Here is a 17,029-nt window from a genome sequence, read left to right on the forward strand (position 1 = left end):
TTTGTGTAGTTGGTCAATATCAAGGTGAACTCTAGAAATGGATAGGGTCACTTTAGGTTTTTTCCCAATCGGATTTTTTGCCTTAGGATTGGCCTTTTGGACGGGCTGATGCGTTATTTTATGAAGTAAAAATATGAAATGAGATGCGGTGATGGAAATGCGTTGAGCAACAAGTTTTCTCAGTGGAATCCAAGTATAAACCCTACTGAGTTTCTTGATAAGTCTAGGGTCGAGCTTAGGGACATGGGAAAACGGTATGTGGTGGTAATTTTTAGGAGAACTTTGCGGTAACCGGTAACTCAAATAGTTGTTTGGTGTTGTTGGTTGTGGTAATAAAATAAATAAATGCGGTGGAGTTGAGAAAAGTTAGATTATGCGTAGATACACTGAGTATGCGGAGGAACGGGTTGAGAAGGTCTTTAGCTAGCATTTCCTGGGAATGTGTCAGACTATGCGATCATGCTACACTCATGCAACAACAATTTATTTTCCAATGCAAATGCGGTGCTCCTAAGTTTAGGACGCATGTGTAGGTGACTGCACATAATCATATCCTATCTCTAGGATGCATGCGATGTGTTAATAGCAAACAGTGCTTATTCCTAAGCTCCTATCTCTTGATTATGCGTTCTAATCTGACTCTCCCGAGCCTCGATTCTAACCTGACTTTTCCAAGCCTAGATCTTGTTCTTAGACTACCCTCCCGAGTATCTCTAATGGACGAATGAAGCATACATAATACAAGATAATTGCATAGAGTGAATATCCCCAATTAAGCTAGCTAAGTACTTCTCAACCCATTCGACAAATTTAGCTACTCATGCGTGATAAACAGAGAGTGAACAGATATAAGAAGTAAATTCCATTTCTATAGATAAGTTTGAGTACAAAATGACAATGGAAGTTAAGGATAGAGAGTCTGGTAGCAATCCCTTGCTTCCTAAGGCCTTTACACTGTCAACTCTATTTTGTTCAAAAGATATTCCTGCTTCCGCAGGAGCTGGCCCTCTCTCTGATCTTGAAGCTTCTGACATTCTCCCAAGTTCATCGGAACGATCTATCGACACAATCTCGTTTCTGCCTTAAAATAAAAGAAAATCTAAGAACAAGGCTAAACTATCTAAAGGAAAATTCTCTAACTCTCCGAACTTGCTGAACGGGTTGAACAGCTATACTAGCTGAACTAGCTCAACATCTTTTCTGAAGGTTGCCTTCGATATTTATAGAGCTTCGGGGTGAAAGGTGACTTCTCTCTTATGATTGTACAGATGGGATGGCTTTAATTCTTTGACTGATGTGCCAAATATTTGTCACTGAAAAGCTGAATGTACTTGTTATCGTTAGCGGCTTGTCAACTTAATTTGGATTTGACCGTCATCAGCTTTCTGTCCCATCGTGATTAATTATGCTTTTCACCCAAATGCGCCCACCAAGTTGCGCCGACTCTATGCGACAATCCTTTTTGAGCAGATGATTGCGAGCACAAATCACCGCAAAGCCTTGCGATAATGCTGCGCTCGTCCGTTGATTTCTTGTGATCGTGCTTTCCGCCTTGTGTCAATGCATATTCTGCATAAAAATACAAAATTTAACTGTTTCTATGTGATGGACGCATGCGACCGCAATGTTATAGACTTAATGCTTTTTGGACACAATCTAGCATATTTTATCAATGCAAACCTTCATTGTTTAATAACTTGGCACTGTAATAACGTGCATTTCTGCCCGTTATCATGGATCTCTAGGGCTTAAAATGGCGGGTCACACTTACGGGAGATTGTTAAGTAAGTTAATGATCTCTTGGCCAAATCAATGATGGCTGGTCGTTATAGGAGCAAGAGTTGTTCTGGTATTAATGACTGGTTGAGATATTCTCAATTCAGAGGAGAGATAACTGACCTCCCTTAGGCGGCTTTTGTCCTAAACCTTTGAAGCGTCATTGTGAAACTAGATGTCACACGGGGTTCATGTTAGTTTTGCTAAAATCTTATTGGATGTTGTTTTGTTTTACAATGGGTATTTGCTTAAAACCTAACGTAGGTCAATGCATTTTTCTTTTCAGCAACTCGTTAGTAATTCCGTTTAAAGCTTTTAAAAATGACCGATTACTTACAGTGGAAAGAATCGTGTGAAACGAATTTCGTGGCAAACGACCTCCATCCCACAACTCTCCAAAAGAGGAGACGAGACAGTAAATATGATTTATTGGTCTTGAAGATATGTCTGGTAGAGAATGATGATTCTGCCTAATCCTTGATTCAGGTACTACCAATCATGTCAGTTCCTCTTACCAAGGATTCAGTTCCTGGCAAACGTTGCCAAAGGGAGAGATGACTCTTTGAGTCGGTACTGATGAGGTTGTTTCAACTATTGCTGTAGGTAGGCTGAAATTATTTATTGACAAGAAATGTTATCTGTTATTGGATAATGTTTTTGTAGTTCCTCATATTAAGAGGAACTTAATCTCGGTTTCTTGTCTCGTTGAACAAGGTTACACCGTCTTCTTTTCTGAGAATAAAGTGTTTATTTTCAAGAATGGAATGAAGATTGGTTATGGTTTGATGGAAAATAACTTATATGTACTAAGGCCGTTAGTCATAAAAGCCTTGTTTAACACTGAAATGTCCAGTACGGCAACAACAGCTAAAAGACCAAAGGTTTCTCCTAAAGAAAACGCTCATCCTTTGCATCTAAGGTTAGGTCACATCAACCTTAATAGGATTGAGCAGTTGGTGAAAAGTGGACTTCTAAAGAGTTTAGAAGAAAACTCCTTGCCGATGTGTGACTCATGCCTTGAAGGCAAGAGGTTTATAATATTTACTAAACGATTGCTGGCCTAAGATAAACGATCGTGTAGAGTCTATAGGCGATAGACCGAGCTAAACGATAGAGCTAAACGATCGCATAGCTTTTGCTAGACGATCGCATAGCTTTATCTAAGCGATTGGGCATCGACCTATACGATAGGTCTCCGTCATCTCCCACTTGCCCAGTCTTGTACGCGATCGTTGTTACCATTCGTCTGCCTCATACCAAGTCCGAACAGAGCCCACCTTGTGGATTCTCACACCGAGAATACCAAGGTCGCTTGTTGGTAGTGTCAAACTCAACTCGACACCGTCGAGGTTTTGTGGAGGCCGTATGTGGTGCTATGGAGGCCGTTCGTGTTGTGGAAGAGTTCGTGACCGAGGAGATTGTTGAAGACGAGAGCGAAGTGTTCGTGCTGTGTTCAAATGGTGTTGCGGCCGTGTAGATTGAGTGTTCATGGTCGTTGTTGTTCGAGCGATCGCGCAACGGAGCATGGAGACGCTTTTGCCTTTGTGCGTAGAGTTTTACTCTCTGTTCATGTGTATTATTAATGCTGTAATTTCTGTATGAATCACATAAACATTTGTATTAAAGTTGACTATAAATATATGTTCATTCATGATTGTAATTTGGAATAGTCTTGTTCCGCTGCTCATGGAAATCTCAGTTCTTATTTTCTTCAATACTTACACTTGATAGCTTTATCGTGAGTTCTTTCCAAATCAAGTAACCCCATAATTTAGGAAAACATTTTTCCTTTTATCTCACAGTTACCATAAAATCACCAATAACCTCCCACTCAATCGACTATTAGAGAAAAAGATTTAATTATCAAATAATTAATATTATTATAAATATGATAACCAACTTACCATATAATATTTATAACCTATAGTTTTTTTTCATCTCATAAAACATACAAACTTTGGTTCTTTTTCTATCATATTTACATTAATATTTCATCTCATGAACATAAGTCATAGTCCTACTATGATCGAGTCCTCTCATTATGTTCAAGACCCGGAATCAGCCCTTAAGGGAGTAATCTATCTACTTACCCCTGCTTTGAGGAAGGAGTGAATTCCTTCTTTTGTAACTGAGTTCCCAGCTCCCCAATAAGACAAATCCACAAAAGGTAGGCTTGTTGAGTTGGCAATCTGGCCACTCTCACATTTACTAATCAAAGGACCTCCTTCAAAGGTAGGAGTTTCCAAAGCACTCAGGATTAAGGTCATGTCACCTATGGTCGTTTAAGTGAGATGTAAGTCTCAAGTATCAACGACGTTATATAAAGAGACGAATCATCTCGTGGTCTGGTCTTATACAAACTCTTTGTATAGGACATCCTCGCTCGCATGTCTCCACATGAATGGTCAGGATCAGACCATTTGTAGTAGTTCACAACACTTGTAAACCTCTACAAAGCAGGCTGTATCCATGGTTCCACCAAGATAAGGTATCACTCCTTAATCCTTATACTACAGTTCTTTTAGTTTATTACTTAAGACATGGTCCACTTGTTTATCTCATATATATGCTTAAGTTTACATACAATAACCACGAATCTTTGTTTATTGGATATCAGTAAATAAAAAATAAAATAACTCTTATTTTATTCATAACAATGTGTACAAAGTTTACAAACTATGAGACTCTGGGAGAATTAGGACACCAATCCTAATAGATCTAACTCTTGTTAGACATGGTTCTTATGTGAGTGACTGTGTAGCCTGCAAGGGTGTTGTCAGCTTCATCAATAAAGATTTGACTTTGGATAGACACAACCCCTATATGGGTGACTATGTAGCCTGCAGGGGTGGTCACTAGCTTCGGCAACAATGATCTGATTCTTGCTACCACAACCCCTATGTGGGTGACTGTGTAGTCTGCAGGGGTGGTTGCCAGCTCCGCCAACAACGATCTGACTTCTGCTAAATACAACCTCTATGTGGGTGACTGTATAGCCTGCATTGGTAGCCGTCAACTTCGCCAACAATGATCTGATTCCTGCTAGACACAATCTGTATGTGGGTGACTATGTAACCTGCAGGGGTGGTTACCAGCTCCGCCAACAATGATCTAACTTTTGCTAGACACAGTCCCTATGTGGGTGATTGTGTAGCTTGTAAGGGTGGTCACCATTTCCACTCCATTTATTATATATTTATTCATTTAAGCAATTTATTACTTTTCTTCTTTTCATTTCTTAACGTGACAAGTGACCTTTTTTTTTTTTTGCAGAAAAGTTCTTTTTTGCCATGGTGTATTTCACAGAACATCCTGATGCTTAATCATTGTAAAAGATGAAGGTCAATCTTCTGAGAATGGAATTATCATTCTTGTAGGAGAGGTGGTGTATGGAAACTTTATGGAATCTCAACCTCCTATAGAAAATTCTACTTCCCAACTCGATGGTCTAAAGAGTGACCTATGGGGCTAATTCATTGTTGAAGGCCTGGTTTCTAGAGTCTTTAATACATAACAAAGCTCCAAATGAAAATCTATAGTCAACGTTCGGTTGTCGCATTATAAACAACAAGAAAGTTTGATGGGGTACCTCGTTGAAGATTCATGGAGATTTCTTTTACATCTCCCATTATTAGGAATGGTTAAAGGTCGTAGTTGCTTGTAACACAACAATATTTAAGACGGCTCGTTTCTTCAATGTTGTTTTGACTTCCTTATACACCTATGATTGCAATAGCGACATTGTTTGGACTTTTTGTGAAGCATGATGTCCAATCCTCAACAAATACCCTCCATAATTCATCCAGAGAGATGTCTATTTCTTTATGGGACTTGTGGAGATTGGGGGGTCCTTCCATCAAAGGTAGATTTTACGAAGAAAACATTCCTAGTTGTAAGGATCTATTAGGGCCATCTGAAGAAGAAGACTGTCCGAGAAATTGTCTGATTGGATTTTGGCCTAATTTGGTATTTGAGCCACGTTAAGCCTATTTTTGGGCTCAATTGGACTTTAGTCCAAATTATAATATTAAATTGGACCAAATTATTTTTATTCGATCCAACGAGCATGATGAAAGGGATTTGTCAATTTATGTCTTCAATTTCACTTTGGGACACATGCCAATCTTCAATTGGTCCCAAAGTTGATGATTTGTAACTTAGTCATTAATTTGAAAAATGACGTGACAATTTGTGATTGGTCCAAAATTTTTCATTCAACGCTTGCTTTTTGCAAAGATTTGCCATACAAGAATAAGTGTCCTTTTCTCAAAAGATTCAAATTTGAAGAACATTGGACTTTACATGACTCTTGCTTTACGATTATTAAAGAAGCTTCTTTTTGGAACTCTAATTCATCTAATCCTGAAGATTTTCAATCTAATCTCTCTTCAACAGCCAACAAACTTTCTATTTGGAGCCGATCATTATCTAATTCCTTCAAATGAAAAATTGAGGTTTGTAAATCCCATATTTCTTCAACTTATTCTCCACTTGGAGAAGGAGCTTGACCATCTCCTTTGAGAAGAAATCTATTGGAAGCAAAGATATAAAAAATCTCGATTAAAATAAAGGGTATCTAACACCAAATGGTTCCATAAAAAAACAACACCAACAACGAAAAAGAACGAAATTAAGAGTGTTTGTGATAATTCCAACTCCTTATTTCAAGATCCAATCTTAATTGATCAAATTTTTACTTCTTATTTCGAGGAAATTTATACATCATTCAACCCTTGTTCTGATAATATCAATAAAATTACTGATAAGGTTCCATCAGTTATCGCAGATGATATGAATAGAGCTCCCATCGCTCCCTTCTCTAAATCTGAAGTGGAATTAGCCATAAATCCAAAGCCGCATGACCAAATGTTTTTCTTGCAATCTTTTATTAAAAAAATTTACTTCTCAATTTTATGTAATGTCTATTATAAAATTGTTGCTAAAGTTTTCAATAATAGATAGTGGTATTCATGGGTTGGGTTGGGTTGAAATACTTTTTAGACCCAACTCAATTTTTCGGGTTGTAAATTTTTTCAACCCAAATAACCTTTATTAAAAAATGAACCCAACCCAACTCAACCCAACCATGAAATATTTGGGTTGGGTTGGTTCGGGTTAATCGGATCATTTATTTAAAATTTTATTATAAAAAGAAGCAAAATGTAAATATATAAAAATCTAATTTAATTATTTTCATATATTTAATTAAGATTAACAACTCAATTTCAATTTATATAGTGAAAATTTTCTTTCTAAAGTGCAAAGAAACTACTTTTAAGAGTTGTTGAAAAATAAATTATTCAAAAAATATTGAAATTAAATAAAATTAAAATGAATATATATATAAATAATTGTGTTATAAGTAATAAAAAATATAATTTTTTAAGCTAATAATAAATTCGGGTTGGTTCGAGTTGATTTGGGTTATATTAAGTGAACCCATGAACCAACCCGACTCATAAAATTTTCATTTATTTGAACCAATCCAACCCAAATGAGTTAATAACCCAACCCAAATCGCATAGATTGGATTGGATTGATCGATTTTTTGGATTCATCGAGTTTGTTGAACACCCGAATTAATAGATTAAAGTCTATTCTAGCAAAAGTGATCTCTACACCTTGATCAGCTTTTTTTATGATTTAGCAGAAAGAAAGGAAAAAAGGTGTACTAAAATGATAAGTTTTTCTTTAAAGAATGAAGTGATAATTTGATTTCATTTCCCAAAACAACGGTTAACGGCAAGCCACGCAAAACCCTTGATGGAAAGAATGTTCGCTTTGATTTTGAACCAAACCTTCAGGCGAGCGATTTTCCTCTTCACAACTCATAAATATCTCCAATTCTCACCTTCTCGTCTTCAACCCACATTTCTGCTTCAATCGAATCCACAGCAACCTCGCCCACTCCATGGCGATGGATCTTTGCTCCAATATGCTACGATTTTCTCGGCCTTTTTCCCCTTCTGCTTTTGGAGTTTCAGCTCATCGGCGACCCATTTTCGCACAAAGCTCCAGCAGTACTCAACAACCCATTTCCATTGGCTCCGTATCTCTTAACAACAACGATGCCTTCCCAGGTCCTTTCTTCACTCTCTTTTTCTCCCTTTTATTGCCGTTTTTCTTTGATTAGATGGGTTTTCATGGATGGTCTTCCAAGTGAATATGTAACTATTGAGAAGCAATTGGAGCTAGTTTCGTGGAATAGAACTTTCCCTTTCATCGGTATTCATGGAATCTGCTATTCTGTTTTCCATATGATTATGCCTTATTATGTCTTGACGTTTTTTTTTTTAAAAAATCTTTCCTCTGCTCTATATGATCATTGGTTTGCTCTTTTCAATTCCAGATCATTTTTCTTTCCTAAAGAGTTATTCATAGCTTTCCTTGAGAATTTAGTTGCTTAGTACATGTGTATTTGTAGTTCATTCAACTTTGTCATTGTTTAATTTCAGTACAAAGTACTGTCAAAGGTGCAAAAAGCACCCTTGTAACTTGGTACCCTTTTCTTTTCTCTATTTATTTGAATTTTTAATAATCGAGTATCAGGGAGCCTCATCACTTCCATTATGCTTTGTGTCTGAACCATACTAACTTCCGAGGAGGCTTTGCCCACTTAAGGCCATCTTTAGGAGACGATGATGGATTTAATTATTATAGTTTCGTTTTATAATCATTTGGTTGTTTTTGAAAGTTAAGCTTATAAACACTAGCTTTACCTATAGTTCTTAAAATTTTGTTTTTGTTTTTGAAATCTAGCAAATAATTCAACTGTTTTTTTTGAGAAGTGTAAATGAACAATAAGAAATCAAACACAATTTTCAAAAACATATCGTTATTTAGAAGTGCCTGAGATTTTACTGGAGCTTGAACTAAAATGTTCAACGATATTTCCGAAACATCCCGACTGCTTACAATGGGACACCCTTTTGACTTTTGAGGGTCAACCATGAGAGACTGCCATTGCTTGTGCTCACTCAGTTGTGGTTTAATTTGCAGGGAAGGCAGAGGCCGATGTTGTAGTAATTGGGAGTGGAATTGGGGGGCTTTGTTGTGCAGGGCTGTTAGCTAGATATGGACAAGATGTTCTTGTTTTGGAAAGTCATGATTTACCTGGAGGTGCCGCTCATTCTTTCAATATTAAGGGCTACAAGTTCGACTCTGGTCCATCTTTGTTTTCGGGGTTTCAGTCGCGTGGTCCTCAGGCAAATCCACTTGCCCAAGTAATGTCACTGACTGCATATCTTGCCATTTATCAAATAATGAATAAACATCTAGAATATCTAATATTGTTTTTCATAATGGAGTCAACTCGTTTTTCTTCACTGTTGATGAAGATTGAAAAGTTCATGAGTAACTCAGTAGAGCTTATCAGTAAATGTTGTTTTAGTACAACTAATTAAAGTAGCAGGAATGTCGCAGTTATCTTGAGAAACAAAATTATACAGAGATCCATGAGTTTTTTTCCCCATATCATAATCTTATGTCAAGTAATCTCTTCTGTTACCTGAATCAATTTAGTGTTCTGATGAATGATACGAATAAAATGGATTTAAGTGACTATTGAGTTCGGATAGTCTTGATTGTAATTCTTTTCTTGTGAATCATTGAATGGTCATAACATTGGCATGAAGATATGGAGATTCAATTTTCATTTCTAGTGTTCTGCGCCTGTCTTTTCCAGTGTTAACATTATCAACCTATTATTCATAAGTCGTCAACAATTACTAAGTTTCAACTTTATATGCTACTTAATTTTCCATAACCTTTTTATTTGATCACCGGAAAGTTAGGGGCTCCACTCCGTCCTTTATATGCTCATGCCCCACTAATCCTCGAGTGGGTGAACATCACAAACCCTTATCATCAAGACACCCAAAAGTCCATAATTTGGCACCTCCTTGTGTGTTATTTTTTTCAGGTCTTAGATGCACTTGGTGAGTCACTTCCTTGTGCCAATTATGATTCATGGATGGTCTACATACCTGAAGGAGAATTTTTATCACGCATAGGCCCCACAGAGTTTTTCAAGGTGGATATCAGACATTAAGTTGGTAACCCATTTTATTTCTTTTTCCATTTGCATAGTTTTGATAGGAAAACTTCTTTTTCAGGCACGTATTGCTTGTTCAATCACGTAGAAAAATGTGTATCCATTACAATAATAAGCACCCAAATCAACTACATCCATGAGATTGTGATGTCAAAATTGAAAAGAACAGGGAACTAAGCAATGTTTAGTCTGTTGCATTCAGGATCTTGAGAAGTATGCAAGTCCAAATGCTGTTCAAGAATGGCAGAAACTACTAGTAAGAATGTAGTTGTCTTTTTATCTATTTCATTGCAGAATTTTTTTATTTTGAGTAGGATATCATTTAGTTTCCATGCTTAAAGATGTATATGTTTTATTCAAAATGAAGTTGCTTCACAGGAAACCATACTTCCACTGTCTGCTGCAGCAATGGCTCTACCACCTCTATCAATTCGAGGTGATTGGGGTGTTCTTTCAACAGCTGCAGCAAGATATGCTCCATCTCTCTTGAAATCTTTCATTCAGATGGGCCCTCAAGGTATTATTGGTTCAACCAAGCTTCTCAGGCCATTCTCAGAAATCATCGACTCGTTGGAACTTAAAGACCCTTTCATTCGAAATTGGTTGGATCTATTGGCTTTCTTACTTGCTGGAGTGAAAACAAATGGCATATTATCAGCAGAGATGGTAAATATTGTCATGAAGCTTTATAAATTTGAGACCAGTCAGTTTTTGTATTAATGCATCTAGTAATCAATACATGTTATTGAAAGGCACTGTAGGTAAAAAAAAATTCTGTGGTTATTTTAATAGCTTATTGTGTGATCTTAAAATCTAAATCCATGTCGCCAATGACCAAGTTCAGAAGTCATGTGCTGATGGTAAAACTTTTCAGTAGTTTATTTTAGTCGATATTTGGGAGCTCATTTGTTCATAAGGTAAACTGAACCACAGTTTCCTTTCCTCTTTCTGTTCTCTTTGGTCTGTTAAAGAATCTTGGAACCTTCTTTTTCTGACATTGCCTTCTTATTCCCATTTTGCCCAGATACAATATCATAAGCCATAACTTTTCTATTTTTTTGGGCCCTCATATTTAAATGCCACCATGATTAATATATGCATTTATTTTTCTTCTACATTTCAGATTTATATGTTTGCAGAATGGTATAAGCCTGGTTCCTGTCTCGAGTATCCTCTTCATGGAAGTGGGGCAGTTGTTAATGCCCTTCTTCAAGGCCTGCAAAAATTTGGCGGGCGTATCTCTCTTGGAAGTCATGTTCAGAACATTATAGTGGAGAATGATCGGGCTGTTGGAGTCAAGCTAAAGAGTGGTCAAGTAAATTTTATGGAATCAATCCAAGTCAATGTTAAAGAAACATCAATAGTATCCGCTTCATTTAGAACCCACTAATGTCATGATTGAACATGTTGCAGTTTATACGTGCAAAGAAAGCTGTTGTGAGCAATGCATCGATGTGGGATACACTGGCCTTATTACCTGAAAGCGCCGTTCCAAAATCATATCGTGATAGGATAAATACGATTCCACAATGTGAATCGTTTATGCATCTTCACTTGGGCTTTGATGCAGAGGTGGGTGATGTTTGCAAAATATATATTTATTACCATTCTTTTTCCACTGAGACACAATCCTTCTACTAGGAGAGGATACAGTGCTTTTCTTTACAACCACACGTTATTGATGATTTTGCTTTTCTATGGCTTTAATTCCCATTCCATGTTCTAAGGGACATGACAATTACTATGGTTTTAATGTAAAAAGCTAATTTCATGTTTTTATCCGCTAGACTCAAGAGACATCGAGGATTTTAAATTATAAGTTTTCAACAAACTTAGACCGTGGACATTTTCTTTGCAACCACACGTTATTGATGATTTTCCTTTTCTTTGAGTTTCGAGCTTAGTCTTCAGAAGCCTATTGCACTAAGTGTTCTTGCTCCCTAAAAAACACTTGGTTCAAGATTATGAAGTTTTGTGCATGTCTTTTTCAGGATATTCGTGACGATCTGGGAATTCATCATATAGTTGTTAATGATTGGGAGAGAGGAGTCGATGCAGATCAAAACGTGGTTTTGATATCTGTACCAAGTGTTCTTAGTCCGGATCTAGCACCCCCTGGAAAACATGTATTACATGCATACACACCAGGAACTGAACCATATACTCTTTGGGAAGGACTTGACCGTAGGAGCTCTGAGTACAAAAATCTCAAGGCTGAAAGATCTGAGGTAAGTTATAATCTTATGAACTAGTGGTTGGATCTTTTCGTTGCTTCAAGATAATGTTTTCTGCCAGTACTATAACTAAATAAGTGTTTACCTTTTAACTTCTACAATATCCTTTTCAAAAGTTCCTGCTTATCGTTTCAACTATTTTAGTTTAGGTCTTTTAACTTTGTACAAAAACCTATTTAGACTTTGACTTAAAAGACTTTTCTCATATAAAACTTCAAGTTGAAAACAAAAATATCAAAGAGTTTAAGCAAGTAAATGAAATAATCAAAACAAGTGAGCATGGTTCAGCTGGTATAAAGATATTGTTAGCAACCTATAGAACTTTAAATACTTCAAATTGTGCGAAGAATTGATATCAAATATGTACTCGATATTGATACGTCTAGATACGTAAAAGATACGTGATTAAAGTATTTGAATTTATTATTTTATTTTTTTTTAGTTCGGATACGTATGTTCCCTTTCAGAGAACACGCTTAAGCTGCTTTTTTTTTTTTTTTTTCCAAATTGATTTCAGGGTTTTAAATGTCCAACTTAAGCCCATTTTGTTCAATCCCATTATAATCAGTCAATCTAGCAGCCCACAAGATAAAATATTTCAGAATATCTTTCTCATCTCTTCAACTTCAAATTTCAGCTTCGATCTCACGCTTTTTTCTTTTTCATTTCTCCGAACTTCAAACTTCAACTTCAACTTCAACTTCGAAGTTCGTCTTCGTTGACTTCAATATAATGTTATTAAATTGGCATTTTATGCTTTTTGGTGGATTACATTTAGCATCTTTATGTTAAACTTACATGTATAAAGAAAATATATAAGAATAAATGACATATCGTCGATGTATCTGTATCTTAATTTTTTAGAAATTGGTATATCGTCGTATCCTATTGTTTTCGTATCTCATATATGTATCCGTGTCTGTACTTCATAGTTAACGATCAAGAAATCTGTTGTTCGTCTCCCCACCGTTAGAGTTTAAACTTAAACTATTTTTATAGGTGATGTGGAGGGCAGTTGAGAGAGCCCTTGGAGCAGGTTTCAAGAGAGAAAAGTGTGAGGTGAAGTTGGTGGGAACACCATTGACTCATCAAAGGTTTCTTAGAAGAAACAGAGGAACATATGGGCCAGCAATTGAAGCAGGAAAAGACTCTTTTCTTGGGCATTCAACTCCCATTCCTCAGCTTTACTGCTGTGGGGATTCCACTTTCCCTGGCATTGGAGTCCCTGCTGTTGCTGCCAGTGGTGCCATTGTTGCCAATTCTTTAGTCTCTACTTCTCAACACTCTCAGCTTCTTGATGCAATTGGGATTTGATTTCATTTTCCTGTTTTCATTTTGGCATCTTTTTACTTCCTTTGTACTCTACTTACCATCTTCTGTAAAATTGTATTATATTATGGATTCAATATAAAAGTTCAATCCTCAGTGTGTTGGGTTCTCTTCTTTTGAAAGTTTTTCTCTTCTTTAGAAAGTTTAGTCCATGTTTTGTAGGCAATCCGATGAAAACAGAAACTTGAAAACAAGGAATTTAATGAAAATAGGGTCATATTTCATGTTTTTGTATATGTATTTGGAAGTATATTAAAAAATTAGTTCAAAATGTGTTTTATAATATATATTTAAACCATATAACTAATTATATGTATAGTTACTCACTAAATATTAGGGTGAATATTAATATTATTAATTAATTTACAAACTTGATTTATGTTACTAATTTAGTATAATCATTATTTTCTAATATCATGTAATTTATAATTTATTATATAATACATATTTTTATTTAACAAAAATAATTGAGTTTATCAGATGAAATACTGAATTCGTAAACAATTTCTAAAAATATAATCTAAACAACCTATCAAATGCATATTCGCCAAACTCGATCAATTTGAAATTATAAAAAAATAATTTGAATTGTCTATCAAATAAAACCTTAATTTTTATCTTTGAGTGGACTTAGTTTTTCTTTTTATCCCGAAATACTCAAATTTAGTGATAAAATGATGATGTGATGCTAAAATAACTACATTAGGTTAATTGATTTGTTTGCTCATTGCTCCTCCATCTCATAATTCACATGGCTTCACTTGCAAGAATTTACTCGACTCAAAATACAAAATAGTTTGTTGTTATTGATAGGCCATTGGTACTTGAAAAAAAGTGTTAAAAATATATTGACAAAAGGGAGTGCTAGGACTTGATTAGGGGAAAATCAATATATACAAAACTGAAATTAAAATTCACAAATTGACAAAACATTAGTAATCAAAGAAAATGGGCATTTCCTAATCATACACAATAAATTGATGCATCTCTTTCAAACAACTTCACTGAACATTCAGATGTAAATTAAGCTACAACTAAAATGGCCAAAATAGTTATAGTTTTCTAGATTTATTCTCTAGAATCAATCTAGTTTCAATGGCCTCAAAATTAACCTATATTTGTCTTACTTCAAAATGACAATATGGAGGAGTGAACTTAAATCCTGAATTGCATCGACACTGTGTATAATCTTAACAGTTTGGCATAACACCATGTACAAGTATTAAACTAAAATATCACAAACACATGAGATTTGTTTATGAAACCTATACACATCTATACAAGTATTTACTTCATAGGAAACATCAGCTCAAAACAAAAAATATGATGATTGTGCAAAATATAGCACAAACAGAAGATGACTATACTCACCATCTGTGATTCTGTTCTTCCCAATTATCTACAAGACTAAACAAACTGTATTTTGTTACTCCCAAAGCTGTTTTTTTGCGCTCCATTGATTACTCTCGGTTCTATCGATCCTACCACAACCGTTCGCTGCAAACTCTTCAGAGTATCCATATTTGTTCCACACTCCAATTCCTCTTTGCTGTCTACTAGATGTGTGGTGGCTAACATTAGGTCCCATCAGACTCCTTCCAACGTCGGTCCTACCTATAGGCGGTGATGGCGAAAGGTTCATAGGAACTCTTTCAGGGGCATTAGATCGGCTAAACTCTGGTGGCAGTCTTGCAGACTGGTAGCTATTATGATGCTGCTGCTGCAGCGGGTTTTGTTGATAGTGGTAATGGCGTTGTTGGATGTGGTGTTTACTAATTGGAATGGCAATGGTGGGAGGTTGAAGGTTGTTGGAACTGCAAAGGCTAGGAGAGCTATGGACCTTGTGCATAGGCGGGCGACTTGGTTTCATGCTATTCCAAGAGAATGCTTCTTGAGCCATAGATTCTGCCGTTTGGGCGTCCGGAGAAGACGATTTTGGAGATGAACAAGCAGATGAAATGCTGAATGTAGGGCGGTTAGCATTAGTAGGGGAGAGTTTTGCGCTGGTGGAGGAGCCAGAACGTACAATGCCATTGATGGCTTCAAGATAACGTTGCTCAATTTGATGGGGATCAGCGGAGAACGGTTGAGCCTCAATAACAATTGGGTTTGAAGGAAATAAAAAACACCGAAGCTTAGGAGTTCCTTCGCTTTCGAGCCGATCATATTCATCAAGCATATGCTTTAAATCCTCATCAGACCTCACAGAGACCAAAACATCAAGATCCTCAGGAAACAACTGATACTTTAGCACCATATCTCCATCAAACAGAGCAGTCAGTTTCTTCATTAGATCTGTTGAACATGCCAAAATTATGTGAAAGAAGATCAAAACGTATTCTAAATCCACTAAACTTTATTCTAGAGAAGAAAGTGATAAGGTATTCAAGGAATATAAAGTTTGTTTGATTCTAAACAAGATTGAGTAGAATAAGAGAAAACACAAAACGAAAAGTTTGATAATCTTTTATATTGTTTAGATTAATAATTAAATTGTTTTAACTCTCCCACTAAGTTAAGAATATTATTATCAATATTTCTATTCATATTGAATTAGATAATAACATTTTTCTATGTTTCACAAGTATTTATAAAAGATATCATAGATATAATTTAGGAAGATATTGACATATTGACAGATAATTTCATCGTTATTGAACTTTCTAGGGAGATCATCAAAGCAACAGAATTTTCCAGACGGTAACAGAATCATCATCATCATCATCATCAAAAAAAAAAAAAAAAAAAAAAAAAAAAAAAAAAAAAAAACCCCTCCAAGAAAACTTAATAAGAATCACAATGGAAAAAAAAGGGGGGGGGGGGAAGAAAATCGAAGAACAGAAACCTGGGAATTTGATATCGCGAGGCATAGCAATAACGCGCGTCTCGCCGCCAACATACTTGAGATGGCCATCGGTGGGGCGAGGGAGGATCTTGCCGCCATAACTACAAAGAAACTTCAACTTGCTTCTAGGGGACAATGATGGGGTTTCATCTCCTTCGGAAGCCATTGATCGTTGAAGTGGGTCGGCACAGAAGAAGAAATGTGAAATGGGGTTTGAGAACGTCAAAATGGGAAAAATCAGAGACGGGAATCGGTTGAGTTTGTTCAGAAACTGGAAAAAGGGAAAAGAGAAGAGAACGGAAAGAAAGGAGGAAGAAAATGGAAAGAGAGATATGAGGAAACTAATTTAATCCTAAAATGGATAAATTCCTCATCAAAATTCCAACTGAACATGTCAATAACTGAATTTCATTTTTTTTTTTTTGAATTTTTTCTCTCAAATTCCTTTCTGTTGGTTTTCTTTTTTTTTTTTCTTTTTTTTTTTAATTATTTTTTTATTTGAGAAAATTTGTTTATTTTCATGTTCGAGAGCGCCAACTCCAACCTCTATTCCAATTTATCCATGTTTTTTTTTGGTTAAAATATCATTTATTTCTACTTTGAACCTTGTTCAACTTTAAACCTATACTTTTAATTATCCAATTTAAGTACAATATATTCAATAGATCTTTAGTTTGGTCTCCAATCGTAATGATACGACTTTCTAAGACTTATACTAGGCTGTTACGACATGCGTGCATATATTTCAAATTGACACTTTTAATGATTTGATAAAAATTAACTAAATACTAT

At 35.8% G+C, this 17,029-nt stretch overlaps 2 protein-coding genes across 2 annotated transcripts; one reads left to right on the forward strand and one right to left on the reverse strand.

The window, feature by feature from the left end:
• The first annotated feature begins 7,475 nt into the window (after positions 1–7,475).
• Positions 7,476–13,488, forward strand: LOC120091454 (FAD/NAD(P)-binding oxidoreductase family protein). The gene is made up of 9 exons (XM_039049488.2): positions 7,476–7,856; positions 8,776–8,999; positions 9,698–9,808; positions 10,032–10,085; positions 10,208–10,495; positions 10,953–11,144; positions 11,243–11,401; positions 11,821–12,057; positions 13,063–13,488. The coding sequence occupies exons 1-9, from the start codon at positions 7,688–7,690 to the stop codon at positions 13,375–13,377; spliced, it is 1,749 nt and encodes a 582-aa protein (XP_038905416.2). The 5' UTR covers positions 7,476–7,687; the 3' UTR covers positions 13,378–13,488.
• Positions 13,489–14,542: 1,054 nt separating this feature from the next.
• Positions 14,543–16,636, reverse strand: LOC120090601 (uncharacterized). The gene is made up of 2 exons (XM_090306666.1): positions 16,238–16,636; positions 14,543–15,687 (listed from the first exon to the last, which is right to left on the reverse strand). The coding sequence occupies exons 1-2, from the start codon at positions 16,401–16,403 to the stop codon at positions 14,819–14,821; spliced, it is 1,035 nt and encodes a 344-aa protein (XP_090162792.1). The 5' UTR covers positions 16,404–16,636; the 3' UTR covers positions 14,543–14,818.
• Between the last annotated feature and the right edge of the window lie 393 nt (positions 16,637–17,029).

The sequence above is a fragment of the Benincasa hispida genome, chromosome 11, assembly GCF_027475165.1.
Source record: "Benincasa hispida cultivar pf3 chromosome 11, pf3_genome.v1.1, whole genome shotgun sequence".
Lineage (NCBI taxonomy): Eukaryota > Viridiplantae > Streptophyta > Magnoliopsida > Cucurbitales > Cucurbitaceae > Benincasa > Benincasa hispida.

Excerpts from the sequence above, each read along its gene's own strand:
- LOC120091454 (XM_039049488.2), top strand. The coding sequence starts at position 7,688 with ATGGCGATGGATCTTTGCTCCAATATGCTACGATTTTCTCGGCCTTTT. Across the intron at positions 7,857-8,775 it reads CAACAACGATGCCTTCCCAG|GGAAGGCAGAGGCCGATGTT; the intron begins GTCCTTTCTTCA and ends TTTAATTTGCAG. Across the intron at positions 11,145-11,242 it reads TCAAGCTAAAGAGTGGTCAA|TTTATACGTGCAAAGAAAGC; the intron begins GTAAATTTTATG and ends AACATGTTGCAG.
- LOC120090601 (XM_090306666.1), bottom strand. The coding sequence starts at position 16,403 with ATGGCTTCCGAAGGAGATGAAACCCCATCATTGTCCCCTAGAAGCAAG. Across the intron at positions 15,688-16,237 it reads TCGCGATATCAAATTCCCAG|ATCTAATGAAGAAACTGACT; the intron begins GTTTCTGTTCTT and ends CATGTTCAACAG.